This window comes from Phyllobates terribilis, unplaced genomic scaffold (assembly GCF_046119375.1).
Source record: "Phyllobates terribilis strain yellow unplaced genomic scaffold, ASM4611937v1 Scaffold_4__5_contigs__length_816908805, whole genome shotgun sequence".
Taxonomy (NCBI): domain Eukaryota; kingdom Metazoa; phylum Chordata; class Amphibia; order Anura; family Dendrobatidae; genus Phyllobates; species Phyllobates terribilis.
Genome location: NW_027362764.1, coordinates 308,641,352 through 308,657,805, shown reverse-complemented (window position 1 = coordinate 308,657,805; position 16,454 = coordinate 308,641,352). Strand labels below are relative to the sequence as shown.

The 16,454-nt window shown below is 39.9% G+C and overlaps 1 protein-coding gene across 1 annotated transcript in view; it reads left to right on the top strand.

Moving 5' to 3' along the window:
- Positions 1 to 16,454, top strand: part of CCT5 (chaperonin containing TCP1 subunit 5) — a 106,023-nt gene that overhangs the window by 24,525 nt on the left and 65,044 nt on the right. The window contains exon 6 of the mRNA XM_073678359.1: positions 13,163 to 13,312. Coding sequence (XP_073534460.1) covers positions 13,163 to 13,312 — 150 coding nt within the window. The remainder of the gene's footprint in view (positions 1 to 13,162; positions 13,313 to 16,454) is intronic.

Sequence of the window (16,454 nt, the reverse complement as noted above, 5' to 3'; positions counted from 1 at the left end):
GACATGAGATTTATGCTGCTTGTGATTCAGGGCTCATGACCATCTTGTCACTATCTTAAGCATGCCACACACATTAAAATCGCTAAACACGCCTATTTAGGTCAACTTTTATAAAGGTTTTTGGGAGGTCATGACAATTTCCTTCCCTTTACACACTCCTTTTTTCATGACACCTGGAATTTTAAAGGTGTGTATGGGGGATTTGCGAAAGCCGTCAGTCAACCACTCTTCTAAATTGTAGGGCCTCATTTTCTGTTTCAGCGGCCTAGCATGACATGTTTTTGAATCCCTTTTTAGTATGCTAGCATCATAACTGGGGTAGTAGTACTGCTATACAGTTTTCTTATATCATTTTTAATTGCTTTTATGTGCCTGTGTAACATATATTATTAAAAATCTAAATTTTCATTTATTTCTATAGCGTATTTAAATTCTCAATTTTTGTGCATGTGTTAACCATTCCCTATCACACTCTGGTTGTATCGCGCAGTCCTTCCATACTGCCTTTGTTTTCTATAACCAAGCCTTTTATATTCTATATTTATGTATTGTGGAATAGTTTAATTTCAAGATAGACTCCTTGTTTAGTGGCACATTGGTTAAAGAAGCTCTTATTAATCTTGTTTTTACTCCCTAAACTTGTGTAAATGTCGTTGTAGTATCTGTTTAAATAATCTACTCACCCATCGCCATCTTTTCCAGTAGCTTGAGCTGCTTCGGTCCTCTTCTCAGTTATGTAATAGCGATTCACTCTCTACACATCACACTGCTCTGTGACCCATTGCAAGCCTGTGGAGCGTCAAAACGAGGTGCCATAGATTTGAATTGTATAATAGACTTCCTGCTTGCACACAGCGTACACTTATCTGCAGCGTTTGAATCGCCCTCATGTATCTCAAAAGGACGGAAGCAGCGTCTGATTGCAGAGAAGATGGCGATCGGTGACTATTTTTTTTTAGAAACGTAATTTGTTTTATTAAACAATTTTATGACTAAATACACATTGCATTTGGTAATAGAAAACATCCAGAGACATCACATCAACACAGATCTAAATCTCTAACATTGATGAGAACACATTAAAATAAACTAGTCGGATGGGTTTTCGCATGCATATGAATAATTTCTTTGCCCTGTGGATGTTGCATCTTCTGAATTTATATAAAAAGGAGAGAAAAGGGATATTTACCTAGTTAGGATACAATCCAAACTTTGAACCCTCAACCACAACTTATCAAACTTGTGCTGTCTTTATCCTTTCCATGCTCAGATTGACTCTCATCATAATATATATGGGCCTTCATGCCTGTCCCTATAAGCAACATTTGTCACTTATTACTTTATGGTTTTCTATTTGTTCTTTCATCCCTTTCATATTTACTCTCCCAGCTCAAACCCTTTGCCTAAGTAGAGACCGTAAGACACGAATTCCAATAGTCCCATATTTTTGAGAATTTTAACGGACAACCTCTAGTTTGGTATACTATCTTTTCGAATGGGATGGTTGAGTTAACCAATGCAATCCAAGATCGCAATTTTGGCTGTGTATTGCCCATCCATCTCAATGCCAACAATTTCCTGGCCAGAAATAAGGTTTCTCTCAAAAAAATCTTAATATAATGATCCCAGGCATCATCCTCCATTACCGCCCCCCCCCCCCCCCCAAAAAAAAGAGCAAATCAAAAGGATCACATGGAATTGGGATGGATCCTAAGGAAGATTATAAAGAGGTTCCTTCCTGCCAGAAGGACCTAATAATGGAGCAGTCCCAAATTAAATGAACAAAGTCAGCATCTATGGTATGACATTGTAAAAATTCTGAATTAGAGGAACGCCCCATTTGATATAGTCTGCGGGGTGTGAGGTATGACTGATGAATAATTATATAGCTGAATCAACTTATTGGCGGAGGGGGAGACCAAGGACGGGGACTCCAAAACTTCCTCCCATGCCTTCTCCCTCCATATTTGGCATTAGAAGTCTCCACTTGTTTTTTTTCTGGTAAAGGGTTGCGATCTAAGCCTGTTTGATAGCAAGTATGTTTACAAGCTGGATATAAGACCTTGTGGACCTTGAGATTTAAGTATTACTATTAAAGGAAATGAGGAAATAGTTTGGTTTATTTCAAAATTTTGTAAGCGAGATCTGAGCCCAGTTCTAAGTTGGAGGTACCTGAAGAATTGAGATCTTAAAATTTTGAGTTTATTTTGCACCTGTTCAAATGACATCAGTATAGACCTTTCATAAATGTCTCTTAAAAAAAGACCCTACTAGCTATCCAAAAGGGGGCAGATGGATGTTCCACTAATGTCGCAAAATACGGATTACCCCATATAGTCATTTCAGCTACAACATGGAGTCAATTGTTTTCTTTGCCGGTTTCCATACTCTTCTCGCCAATTTATGTAAGGGTAACAACTTAATGGTAGTGGATTTGTTCAATTCTAAAAAACCCAGTAAATAACCTGTTCCTAAATCATGTGCCAAGTGGTTCTCAGAATTCGGTAACTGGAAGTCAGGCATCCATCTACGGATCGCTTTTAGTTGACCTGCTAAATAATTTAGATAGAAGTCAGGCAGAGCTGCTCCTCCCATATCTTCAGGCCTTTGAAGAGTAGATAACCTGAGTTTAGGTCTTGAATTCCCCCAAATAGTACACTAACATTAGTGCAGGTTTAGGGAATATCATCTATATCTTGATTACTTTGTTAGCCAGGTATGTTCCAAATGCAAGAGCACTAGGTTAAAATTCAAAAGAGAAAAAAAAGGGGGTAAAAGTCATCCCACAAGCACCAAAGTGTGTAACCAGTCAGTACACTCCTAGCCTCTAGTGTTAACATTTTACCATGTGTCAAAAGTGACCTCAATGTGAGTCAGGGCCGAGCAGGACCAGGGCCCAACTATGAACACCCAGCAATGGAAAGCTATATAAATGTAATGCTCAGCTCAAAGAAAGGGAGGCCAAGCTCTCCCATGCACAGAGTGCAAAAACCTAAAGCAAGACTGAAAGTAATAAACTGCAGTACAGGTTGGTATGCATGCAATGTATAGGAGCGTGTTAAGGGTTTTTGCTACGAACAAAATCAATAGATCTTGGAATAAGTTCCACAATTGGATGTATTTAAATAAAATGTTCCTGTGCTGAGATAATCTTATAAATGTGCCCCTGCTGTGTACTGTGTAATGGGGGTGTCTGACCGTGCAGGAACATGGTCTGATCATACCACAGCTCCTGGGCAGGGGAGGAAGAGTATACAGACAGGACAGCAGGGGATCACATCTGATTCTTTCTTTTGAAGTAAAACATTGTATAAAAACAGGCAGTGAGATGTTTTACCTCACAAAAAGATTCAGCTGTGATCCCATGTTGTAATGTCTGTGTACTCTTTTGCGTCTCCCCTGCCCAGGAGATGTGGTATGATCAGACCATATTCCTGCACGGTCAGACATAACTATTACACAATTCATAAGATTATCTCACCAAGGAACATTTTATTTAAACACATCCAATTATGTAACTTAATATTACAAGAAATATAGATTAAAATGAACTTTCGTTCATAGGAACACCCCTTTAACATGTTCCCTGATATAAGCAAATAAAAATCAATAGTGCATATAAATAACATGGGGTACTTAGTAAAAACTGTTATTGATCGACTGGGAACACCATAGCTTTTACTCTTGATTTAAAAATAAAAGAATAAATTCCTAGGTACCCTGTGTTATTTATATGCATTATTGATTTTTAGTTATAGCAGGATATAAGTTTACGGACCAAGTAACATTCCATGCAAAGTCCCCATGAGAAATTCCACCAGCCACCACCTGGGAATTGTCTATTTCAGTTATTTTGAGCCATACTTCCTGCAAGGTTAAGCAGGTAACATTTAACCCCCTACTGACATTGTCAGTAATAGTACGTCCCTGTGCCATGGGCCTCATGGACCAGGTACGTACCATTACGCACAATGTTGTCACGCCCACACAGAAGGTGTGCGGGGCAATTGCCGCTGAGTATAAGCTGATTCTCACAGCTGACACCCGGTGTTACGTGCCAGGAGCGGTCCTGCACTGCTCCTGGCACATTAACCCCCGAAATGATGCGATTGAAGTCAATGGCTGCATTCCGGGAGCAAGTAGAGCCCCTCTTACCTTGAATCTGGATCGGGACCACGTGCTGTGTGCGCAGGGTCCTGATCGTTGCCATGGTGACCCGGATGTCCGACATCCAGGTCACCAGACATCAGGAAGTTAAGTAGAAAAATGAGAAAATTATCAAAAAAATTTATATTATACCCATAAATATTATGAAGAAAAAAAAATACATAAAAGTACACTTTATTGCCACACCCGGAACGACCTGACCTATAAAACTGTCCCACTAGTTAACCCCTTTTAGTGAACATGGTAAAAAAAAAACAAAGCAAAAAACGATACTTTATTATACCTCTAAACAAAAAATGGAATAAAATGCGATCAGACGAATGTAAATAAAAATGATACCGCTGAAAACCTCATCTTGTCCTGCAAAAAACAAACAGCCATACAGCTCCATGAGCCGAAAAATAAAAAAGTTATAGCTCTCAGAATAAAGCGATGAAAAAAATATTTTTTTTTCCATAAAATAGTTTTTATGGTTCAATACATTTTATTAAACATAAAATATCAGTCAAATGATACAGGCATAGACAGGGGAACAATGCATCAATAATATTGGCATATTATATATCGCATCAGTTAAGTATCGAATCCCCAACCTGCCAATTAACAAACAATAAAAATCCTCGTTAACTGACTGTATTAAAACAATAACCTAATATTTATAAACTATGAGCAAAATTAAATCATAAGAGACCCAGACACACCAAACATGAGGAAGGAAGGATCGGAGGGCATCAGAGAGATTGGAAAACAAGTGGATGAAACAAGGAGAGAGGGAATAATGTCACATTAAAACACTGGCAACCAGGCAAACCACGATTCCAACCAATTTACCCGTTCTTTCCCAATAAGAATGGGGCGGATATCCTGGTTTTAAACTCGTCAGAGTCTCTAAATGAGGTCCAAGTAAGCCATGCTCTGATATATTCGTTGGAACTTCTATTAAGCCAATTGTCCAAGATTGCGAGCTCCTCCATGCAAATCATCTTATCCAAAGCTTCTACCCATTGTACTTTAGAAGGAGCAGAAAGCAATTTCCAATGTCTGGGTATAATTTGTCTGGTTGTTGAGAATAGTCTAAAATGTATCCTTTTTAATACGAAATATAGACATGGGTATTAAAGAGAGCAGGGCAACTTTAGTAGTATTTTTACATGTTAGTGCTAAATAGTTTATTGAAAAGATCAATTATTGAAGCCCAGATCTTAAAAATTTGAGCTAATTTCCACCAAATATTGGTTATATTGTCAATGGGCTCAAATATCCAACATTTATTTGAAAGAGAGAGGAACATGTGATGCATCTTGTCCGGCGGCCTATACTATCTGGAGATAATTTTATAATTTGCCTCCTGAACGTGACAAAACAATGATAGTTTATGGGTGAAATCAAAAATTTTATAACATTCTGAGGGAGTAGGATTTCCCAGGCAAGTTGAAATGGATGTGGAGAGGACGAATCCCCCCCCCCCCCTCCCCCTCACCTTTTCAAAAGTCCGTACAACAGAGAGATAGTGTTCAGGAACCACTGATAAAGTGCATAATTATTTGAATTCTGTCAGGGGTCTCAGCCAGCTCTCATGACTAGGATTCGAACTAAAGAGACCGTAGATGTGCCAATACTCCATCCAAACCATACCCGCATTGGACCCTGGTGAGGGTAAACTTTCCTTAGACCTCAACCCATCCCCAGAAACTGCATGTTGCATTTGAGGATTCAGCTCATCTGTCAGATTCAAATGTCTAAATTATTATGTATATGAGGAGAATGTATTAGAGGGGACATTGGTCCCGCATTTGATGAAATTTGTATTTAAAAGCTAGCCTGTCCCACATAGTTAGTAATGAGTATACAATGGGGATATAAGATAACCTAGCCCTAAAGGTTTGATCACCCCATAACAGCCTGGCCAGTGCGCAAGAGTTCAGTTTTGTTTCTAATGAGGACCAAGCCCTGTTCTTTGGATTTATGATGATGTTGTGGATGCAACGAAGTATTGATGCTTTGTGGTATGCTGCGTTATCTGGGACTCCCTTTCCCTTGGTTTGGGTCAAAAGAGTATGAGAGCCTGGGTTTAGATATACCCCATATACATTTGGAGGAAATAGATCTGAGTGTCTGAAAGAGAAAACGAGGTAGTTTACAAGGGATAGTCTGAAATAGGTGTGTGTGTGTATATATAAACATAACTTGTTGCTTAATTCTATGTTTGATAGTATGATCCTATATTGGTACCTGTGCCATTATGCCATAGTTCCAGGAGCTTATTTTTTATTTTAAGATAAGTCAGGCGAGCTTTTTCAAATGAGTATATGGTGTTTGTTTCGTTAACCCATTCTGAGATGGAAGAGGGGGTTAGGGTCCAAATAGTGTCTTGAGATAAGACTTTTGGCTTTGATAGGTTGGTGCTGAGAATGAAGGTTGAGTAGAATTAGTGAGGGAGTTTGGGGGAACGATGTATTGAGCACTTTTACTCAATGAATTTTTCCCCAGAAGGGTGTGATCTTAGTACAATTGTACCAAATATGAGAAGGTATTCCAAGTTCTGAGTTATATCTCCAACAGTTGGATGAGTGAGAGTTGTCTATTTTATTAAGAATATCTGGTGTTTTTATACCATCTTGATATGATCTTGTAGATATGATCTTGTAGTTAAGCTCTTGGTGTTTAATTAAAGGAGAAATGGTATGTATGTCCTTTAGTATTTTTGTAACTTCCTCTGGGCTAAGGGTTATATTTGGTTCTTTCTCCTATTTGTTGATAAATTGGGGAATTTCCCCTAAGTCACACAGTTTTATATATTTTGGAGACCATTTTTTTTTTTACTTTCATCTTGTTTTTATAAGAAGATTTTGTGTTGGGTTATCTACTAGCCTGCTCGAGATATCTGGTATATGGATTCTAATTGTTTCTTTGATAATTACCAGTTCTGAGTCTGTAAGTTTGATATTGTTAAAGCTTTTATCTTAATGGTGGAAATTACATGTGTTTTTTTTTTTTTTTTTTATTAACTGGCCGATTTGCGTGTTGAAATTTTTTTTTGAAGTTTTAATTTTCTTTTTTACAGATTTATATTTATTTGGAATCAAATACAATAATGGTGTGTGAGTACATATATTGGGAATGAAGTTGTGTTTTTTTTTATTGGTCTTGTTCCAGAGACTTATAGTTAGTTTAGTAAGTGGATTTACTATTTTGCAATATTTGAATTTATTGTATGGTGTTATCCAAAGATATTGACTGATGTTTCCATTAAGAGAGCTGATTTCTAGATCTACCCACAGTTTTCTAGATGGAGATATACGCCATTCTCTAGTTCTTGCCAGATGTGTAGCAAGTCTATATTTTTCAAAGTCTGAGAGTCCCAGACCTCCGCTTTGTTTTGTTTTTTTTTCTTTTTATTAGTGTAGAATATTTAATTCTATGGCCTTTATTTTGCCATTAATCACAAAACATTAATTTTGTGATTTAATGTTTTGGTCTTTTGAAAAAAGGATTGTGGGATGTCTATAGGTAAGACTTAAAGGAAGTATAGAATTTGGGGTAAGGTAATCATTTTTACTAAATTAATTCTTCCGAACCAGGAGATGGTGGCTTCTTTCCATGAGGAAATATCTCGCTCTAATTTCTGGAGTAATGGTACGAAATTTAGCTCAAAGAGGAAATGGAGTTGCTGATCTTGTTTCCTAGGTGTGAAATATGCGAGAAGTTATTTCTGAATGGAGATATTTTGGATAAATGAAGCCAATTTTTTGGGTTTATGTTAATATTTAATAGTTCGGATTTGGAGAAGTTTATTTTAAAGTTTAACGCAAGACAAATATACGCGTTTCTTTAAGTACTGTTTCAATAGATTTCTATGGATCTCTAAGGTAGAAGAGAAAGTCATCTGCGAATGCCGCTATTTTGTGTTCGTTTTTTCACATTGCATACCTTGAATTATGGAATTTTCTCATATTTTTTTGTAAGATTGTTTCCAGTACGAGAACAAACGAGAGGAGAGAGGGCAACCCTGTCTCGTCCCATTAATTATCATAAAGCTGGAAGAAAATTCATTATTAATCTTCAGCGTAGCCGAGGGTTTGGAGTAAAGGGGCCAGTATTTTTTCAGTGAAGAGTTGGGAAGCCGAATTTCGTCAACTGTTTTTCTATAAATTTCCAATCTATACAAGCAAATGCCTTTTCATCATCGGTTGACAAAAAGGCAGTTTGTGTATTCTTTAGTTTTTTTGAATGATGTTTAAGGTTCTAATGATGTATTTAGCCTCCCTGCTCCTCACGAAACCCACTTGTTCGGAATTAGTCAATTCAGGTAGAATGGACTGGATTCTATTGGCCAATATTTTTGCATAAAGTTTTATATCATTGTTTATTAATGAAATAGGCCGATAGCTACCACATAGTCGGGTCTTTTCCCTGTTTCAGGATAAGTGTGATATGGGCACAGAGTGCTTTTGTTTTATTTATATTATTGAAATACTTTATTATGTGTGGGGAAAGTTATTCTGACACTTTTATAGTACTCTATTGAGTATCCATTTGGGCCTGGGCTCTTCCCTTTAGGGCTTGTTTTGATGGCCGTTTCTAGTTCAGCCATTGTGATTGGATTATTTAGAAGTTGTTTTTGTGAATCTGTTAATGTTGGTAAATTTATTTCTTTTAAATATATACTAATTCAGATATTTATTTCGAGAGTTTTGGGTCTTTTTTATTTTAGTATAATCTTTTTATTAAAATAGAAATAGACATTAACTAACAAATAAAACATATATTAATAAATGCCGGTGCTTGGTCACGATCAAATTAACATATACTCAAATATTCTTTATCACTTCTCCCCGCATCAGTTGGTTTCCTGTCCTTGACGGGGGACCTGCAGTGTGCGATACCTGCAAGAAGAAAAGATGATCACCTGATGAAGATCCAGGCCTGGCCGGTCCGATCCAAGCAGCGGGGGTTCCCTGCCTCGGCTGACGCAGTATCCTGAAGCGCCACCCGAGGACCTGCAGGGTGACCGGTGGATCGAGGTCGCGGCATCACGCTGTGGTGCCGGACTTCCAGGTGTCCCTTCGGCGCACGCGCGGGGAAGCGCCGGAGGCCATTCCTGATGACACGGCCAAGGGGGCATGGCCGGAAGGAGGATGTTAAGAAGGAAGCTCCCGCCTTTATAAGCGGAGCTGTGGCACCAGTGAAATCCTGAACATCAACTGAGCAGCTCTCCAGATGGAGGGTGACATGGAGCAGGAGTCCGTGGAAGCTCCTCTTCAGCAGCCAGACAAAGATCCTTCCCGTCGTCACGGCTGTGTCAGTGGGAGCGGAAGATCCGACAGGTCCACTCAGTGCAGCAGGGGCTCGAGCGCGGCTTTGGCCTCCAAAGGAGATCCTTTGGCGGACCCGGTTCCTCCACCTACCCCGGTACCCCTTGGTCGCGTCTGATAGGTGTGATCTTCGTGAATGTTCACCCTTTTTAATTAGGGCACCCCCTTTTTCTGATTTCAGGGAAGAAAGAGCGTAAACAAGACTAAGCACAAGATTTGTGCCCTCTGCCTTGAACTGCCTGCTTCATATACTAAACGTCTCTGCAGTTCTTGCATAGAGCAGACTATCTCGGAGGAAACTCCAAGATTCACGTCTGAGATCAGGTCTATAGTTAAATCTGAGGTGCAGAATACCTCCAAATCTTTACAAAGGGGTAGGAAAAGGAAACATAAACCTCGAGCCACTTCCCCTGTTTCCATATCCACTATTTCAGATAATTATTAAGGGTCAGTATCTTTCTGCTCTTCCTCATGTTCCTCCTCTTCTCAGGAAGAGAAAGATGGAGTTGCTTCCCTTTAGATGAGACTGATAGTCTGATAAAAGCAGTTAGATCCACTATGGGGCTAATAGAAGCACGTCCAGAAAAAAACGTAGGAGACCTTATGTTTAGCGGGTTGGATCAGAAAAAACGTAGAGTTTTTCCACTTAATGACAAAGTTCAGTCCCTAATTAAAAAGGAATGGGATAGGCCAGAAAGAAGAAATCTTTCTACCCCTAAGACGAAGTACCCGTTTGATTACCTTGCCTGTTCCTTTTGGGGGAGAGACCCGAAATTAGACGTGGCCATTGCTAAGGCCTCTAAGAAATTTGCCCTTCCCATTGAAGACATGGGAGCTCTGAAGGATTCCCTGGATAAGAAGGAGACTCCTTCTTGAAGGGATCTGGGAAGCCTAGGAGGGGTGGTGGTGGTGGGGGTAGCAGCTGTTGCTGTTACCTGCATATTTAGCTCCCTTTATGGTGTGGCTTAGTCAGTTAGAATCCCAACTTCGTGGAAAAGTGTCTAGGGATAAGGTTTTGGAGTCCATTCCCTTTCTGGCTGATGCGTCTGCTGACTGTCAGATTAGCAGCCAGGTCCGCAGCTTTCTCCAACGCTGCCCCGCAGGCACTGTGGCTTAAGTGCTGGTTGGGAGACCTTCAAATAAAAACCAAATTATGTTCTATTCCCTGTGAGGGTGAGTTTCTATTTGGCCGCACACTAGATGATATTCTGGATAAAGCAGGGGATAATAAGCGGTTTCCCATCCTCTCTGTGCCATCATATAAAAGATCTTTTCGGAGTTGAAAATTTATCCGTCGAAAGCCCCCTAAAGAGCTGGATAAGTGGGAAGATAGAAGGAAAAAGAGCAGAGGATTTATGTTTGGGGGTCCCTCCAGTGATAATAGGAAGTCCTCCCAATGAGATTTTGCCCCAGGTGGGAGGAAGGTTGTCCCTCTTTCTTTCGGCCTGGGAGAAAAGCTCCAGCAGTACCTGGATTTTGGACCTGATCAGATCAGGTCTAAAATTACGTTTCTTGACAGTCCCCAGACGGAATGTGTTAATTACCCTTTACGGACCTCAGTAGAGGAGCAGTTAGCTCTAGAACAGGAGGTGTTGGGTCTCGTACTCAAGGCTGTCCTGCAGGAGGTTCCCCTCCTAGAAAGAGGAAAAGGTTTCTACTCTCCGTTGTTCCTGGTGAAGAAACCAGATGGAACTTTCAGGACTATTGTCAATTTAAAGAAACTGGACAAGTCACTGGAATCTCAACCGTTCAAAATGGAGACAAAGATTGCTATAAAAATATCTTTTTTCCAGATTGTTTTATGGCTGTCCTGGACTTGAACGACGCCTACTATCACGTCCCCATTCACACAGACTTTCGCAAATTCCTCAGGGTAGCGGTCTCGGTGCAAGGGAGAATAAGACACTTCCAGTGCACAGCTCTACCATTCGGGCTCGCAATCTCCCCCAGAGTGTTGACCAAGTTGATATCAGAAGTGATGGCACACCTGAGGGAACGGGACATTTTGATTGTCCCATACCTGGACGATTTTTTGATTGTGGGCAACTCCATACAGCAGTGCAGGAAGCGGCTGGAGGAGGTTATGAGGTCCTTAGTAGGGCTAGGTTGGCTTTTAAACCTAAAAAAATCAAGAACCGAGCCAAAAAGAGTGCAGGAGTTTTTAGGTCTTGCTGGACTCTGGGAAACAGGAATGTCTCCTTCCAGAGGAGAAAAAGCTAAAAATCATGAGCCAGATGTCCTGAGCAATAGATCTCCTCTCAATGACTCTGAGGAAGGTGATGTCTCTTCTAGGCTCCATGACCTCCTGCATACCGACAGTTCAATGGGCCCAAATCCACAACAGGGGATTACAGTGGGAAGTTTTGGATGCAGAGGTTTCCCTAAAAGGGCAGTTGACTCTATCTTGCAAGGCTGTTCTCTCTCTAGGTTGGTGGTTGAAGATAGACAAGTTATCCAGAAGTGTTCCATGGGTGAACAGGATTACTCAGACCCTCACTACGGATGCAAGTCCCAGTGAATGGGGGGCTCATCTGGGGGACAAAGTAGCTCGGGGGGGAGGGTCTGGTCGGAGGACTTGAGGTTAGTATGTATTACTGTTGTAGTAATTATCGGTGTACACGTGGTACACTAGATTTAAAAATGGTGTCCCAGACTATTTTACCTGGGTTTGCCAACAGTCTCGGGTTAATTTGGTAGTCCCTAACTAAATGAATTAGAAAAGTGGATGTGTACCCTGATATGCTCTTTCACATTTTGTACACTGTTACACTGTATTTGGCTTGTTTGGAGGGGATTAATTGTTGGAATGAAAGACGGCACTTAAAACTGATGAGGGACTCATCGGCTGCAACATTTTTGCTCCGGGGAATAGGAATTTAGAACGAATCTTTTAGGAGGGAAATTTAATGCGATCATAGTTAAGGTTGTATCTTGGGTTCTGGCAGCTGAAACCCTGAAGATTTTCTGGCCGTATGTGTGTGGAGGGGAGGGGTTTCTATTCACGGCTGCCGTTAATGAGTGTATCGGCAGTCATTAAGGGGTTAAAAATCATGGATGCCTCTTCATTAGACAGAATATTTGTGCACTTGCTGATTACTCTCTTCATGTCATGTAGATTAGATCCCAGGACGCAGACACCCTGCTTGGTCTTAAAAGTCACGTTCATTGTTTACACCAGATGCAATGCCTAATTTTGTCAAGAGGCCAGCTATTCTTTACCCTAAGAGTATGTGCACACTGTCTGGAGCCGCCTTCTTCCCTGACACGGCGGAGTAATAACCGCCGGCGCCTTCTGCTCATTTATGCAAATGAGCGGCGCCATTTTTTTTTCCCTCTGCGGACTTTCCTCATAGAGGTTGTCTATGGGGAAAGCCTGCATGCGGACCCGCCAGAGAAATTGACATGCGGCCTGGAAAGTCAGTTTCCGCGGGTGATTCGCAGGTGCACGGAGACTCATAGTGGACATGGGATTGCTACAAATCCCATCCACTATGCTGTAGCATTTGGCTGCTGCGGGTTTGATGCTGCATAAAACGCTGCTTCAAACCCGCAGCTGCTCCTGATCGTGTGCACATACCTTAAATTGGCCTTCCATGGTCTAAAAGAAAAAAATGACACTAAATGGCTCTAACTTTTCTGTAAGATGTATAATATGACACTGCTGTGTTTTTTAATTTCAGGAAGTTAATGATGCTAAAATTGCCATTCTGACTTGTCCATTTGAACCACCAAAACCAAAGACTAAGCATAAGCTTGATGTAACATCAATTGAAGACTATAAGTCTCTTCAGAAATATGAAAAAGAGAAATTCCTTGAAATGGTTAAACAGGTTTGTATAATCTCTTTTCAGATGTGTTTTTGTGCATTTTTTCCAGTTTCTTGTGTTCTCACTTGATTGGGGCTGATCTGTAATACTGGAGAGAGCTTGATGGTTAAGTGAATATATACAGTGCCATGAAAAAGTATTCATACCCCCTGAACTTTTCCAGTTTTTTTTTCACATTACACCCACAAACTTAAAGCACTCCCATCAAAGTTTTTATCGTCTTAATATTTTGCAATCATCATATTATATAGGACTGTGCACTTATAATTGCTCATTTTGCCATTCTACCCAGTTAATTCTTCTTTTCTCTGCTCTATGTAGAAACAGGAGGTCTTTCCCCACATAAATCATTCCCCTCTTCAGCTCCTGACCCAGCTTCTCTGCTCCTTCCCCTGCCAGAGACTTTTGCAGTGACTCATGACTCCTATAGGAAAAATTGATTACCTATTTCTACATAGAGCTTAGAAGGATTCGCTTGTCTATTTTTAATCACTTTATGTTTAGACCGAATGGAAAACAGAAGAATTCACTACATAGAAAAGATAAGTACACAGTGCTATTTTAAGAGGATAAAAACTTTGGTAGTTCTTCTATAAATGTATTTTATCATATTATGTGATATACTATTCTTATACCAACACAAAAGTAGCAAGTATGTAAGTGTAAAGTAAATTATACTATTTTATAAATTTAAAGATAAAAATCTGTCAATACTACTTAGGACCACCTTTTACTGCAATTACTATTTCAAGTATTTTAGGGTATGTCTCTCTACCAGCCCTGAAAATTTTCCCCATTCTTCGCAAACTTGCCTCTCGCTCACTGAGATTGCCTCCATCCAATCTGTGAAAAGCAATTTTCAATTCTTGCCAGAGATTCTCAATGGGTTTTAGGTCTGTACTTTGACTGGGCCATTCAAACATATAAATTTGCTTTGATCTAACACATTCCATTGTGGCTCTGACAGTATGTTTAGGCTCGTCGTCCTGCTGGAAGGTGAACCTACTCCTCAGTCTCAAGTCTTCTCCTTGCATTAACAGGTTTTCCTCCAGGATTGCCCTGTATTTCACTCCATCCAGCTTCCCATCAACTATGACCACTTTTCTGTCCCTGCTGAAGAAAGGCATCCCCACAGCCTAATGATGTGTTTGATAGTGGGGATGGTGTTTTCTGTGTGAGGTACAGTGTTGGTTTTCCACCACACATAGCATTTTACATTTGGTCCCAAAAAATTCTACTTTTGGTTTCATCTAACCAGAGCACCTTTTTCCACATGCTGTGTCCCATTCGTGGCTTTTTGCAGACAGGACTTCTTATAGCTTGCTTTCAAAACAATATTTCTTCTTGCCATTTTTTGATAAAGGCCAGATTTGTGCTGTATACAACTAACAATTGTCCTGTGGACATATTCTCCCACCTGAGCTGTGGATTTTTGCACCTCCTCCAGAGTGACCATGGGCCTTTTGGCTGTTTTTCTAATGGGTGATCTCCTTCCTTGGTATGTCACATTAGGTGGGCAGCCATGTCTTGGTAGGTTGGGCTATGTTTTTATACCCTAACCCTGCTTTACTTTTCTCCACAACTTTATCCATATCCTGTTTAGTGTTACTTGATTTTCATGACGCTCTTTGTTATTAACAAAACCTCTGAGGGCTTCACAGAACAACTGTACTTATACTGAGAAAAATTACACACTGGAGACTCAATCTGCAAATTGTGACTCTTGGAGGCAATTGGTCAATCAGGATTTCACTTGGGCCTTCTTCACACATCCATATAAAACACGTGCAGTAATACCAGGGCTGTGGAGTCTGTAAGCCAAACCTCCGACTCCTCAGTTTCCATAACACCGACTCCAACTCCCTCATACATGGCTCATGTTTAAGTGATAAATTTACTGTAGCACAGATTCATCTAGACCCTTAGATCAGGAATAGGACAGACATTTATAGGACATTTCATAACTTTCCAAAATTCTTATGAAAAAATATTCCCCACAAACTTAAACTACAGTACCCAGTTTATGATATATTTTAGGAGTCTGAGTTGATCCATTTTATTCCGACTCCACCAAAATGGACTCCGCCTCCACAGGCCTGAGTAATACCTTGACTTATGAGTTCAATTCATTCTGTGACCGAGCTCTTAACTCAACTTGCTCATATATCAAATTAAATCTCCCCATTAGAATAAATTGAAATGCTATTAATCCCTTCCAGCCTCCCAAAACCACACCAATTTTTTTTGGTTAATGTTATTAAATGAGAAAAATTTAACTTTATTAACTATACATTAATGTACAGTGTGAAACTATTACATGGGTAATAAACTACTGTACTTTTTTTTTTTTATATATACATATTTTTTATTGTTTTTTAATAACTTCACTCAATCCCTTACCGACCTTGGACGTACTGAGTACTTTCAGGCGATTTTACGCACACACAGGCTGTGCGTGTGATCGTTATCGGGTGTCAGCTGATTTTGACAGCTGACACCCGGCACTCAGTGCCAGGAGCGGTGCTGGCACTTTAAAGCCCTAAATGCTGCAATTTTGCAACAAAAGCTCCTCTGCTCTTCGATTGGAGACCCCGCGGATCGCGGAGCCCGATTGTTGCCATGGTGACCTGATGTCGTTATGACGACATCCTGGTCACCAGGCTCTAGGAAGTCAGTTAGATCATGTTAGATCATTACAAAAAGTGGAATAAAACGCGATAAAGACGAATGTAAGTAAAAATAATATAGCTGAAAACTTAGCTTGTTTTTATTGCGGAACAAGATTATCAGCAGAAAAATAGTTACAGCTCTCTGAATAAAGAGATGCAAATTTTTTTTTTTTCTATAAAATACTTTGTGTTAAAAGCACCAAAACTTGAAAAAAAAACTTCTAAAAATGTGGTATCGCTGTAATTGTACTGACCCAAAGAATAAAGCTACCTTTTCAATTTAACCACACGTGAAACTTAATAAATAAATAAAATGAATTCCTGAATTGCTGGATTTTGTTCATTTTTGCTTCCCAAAAAACGGAATAGAAAGCGATCAAAACATGTCATGTGCCCGAAAATGTTACCAGTGAGAGCAACAACCAGTCATGCAAAAAACAAGTCCTCACATGATGGCAGAAATAAGGAAAAATTAT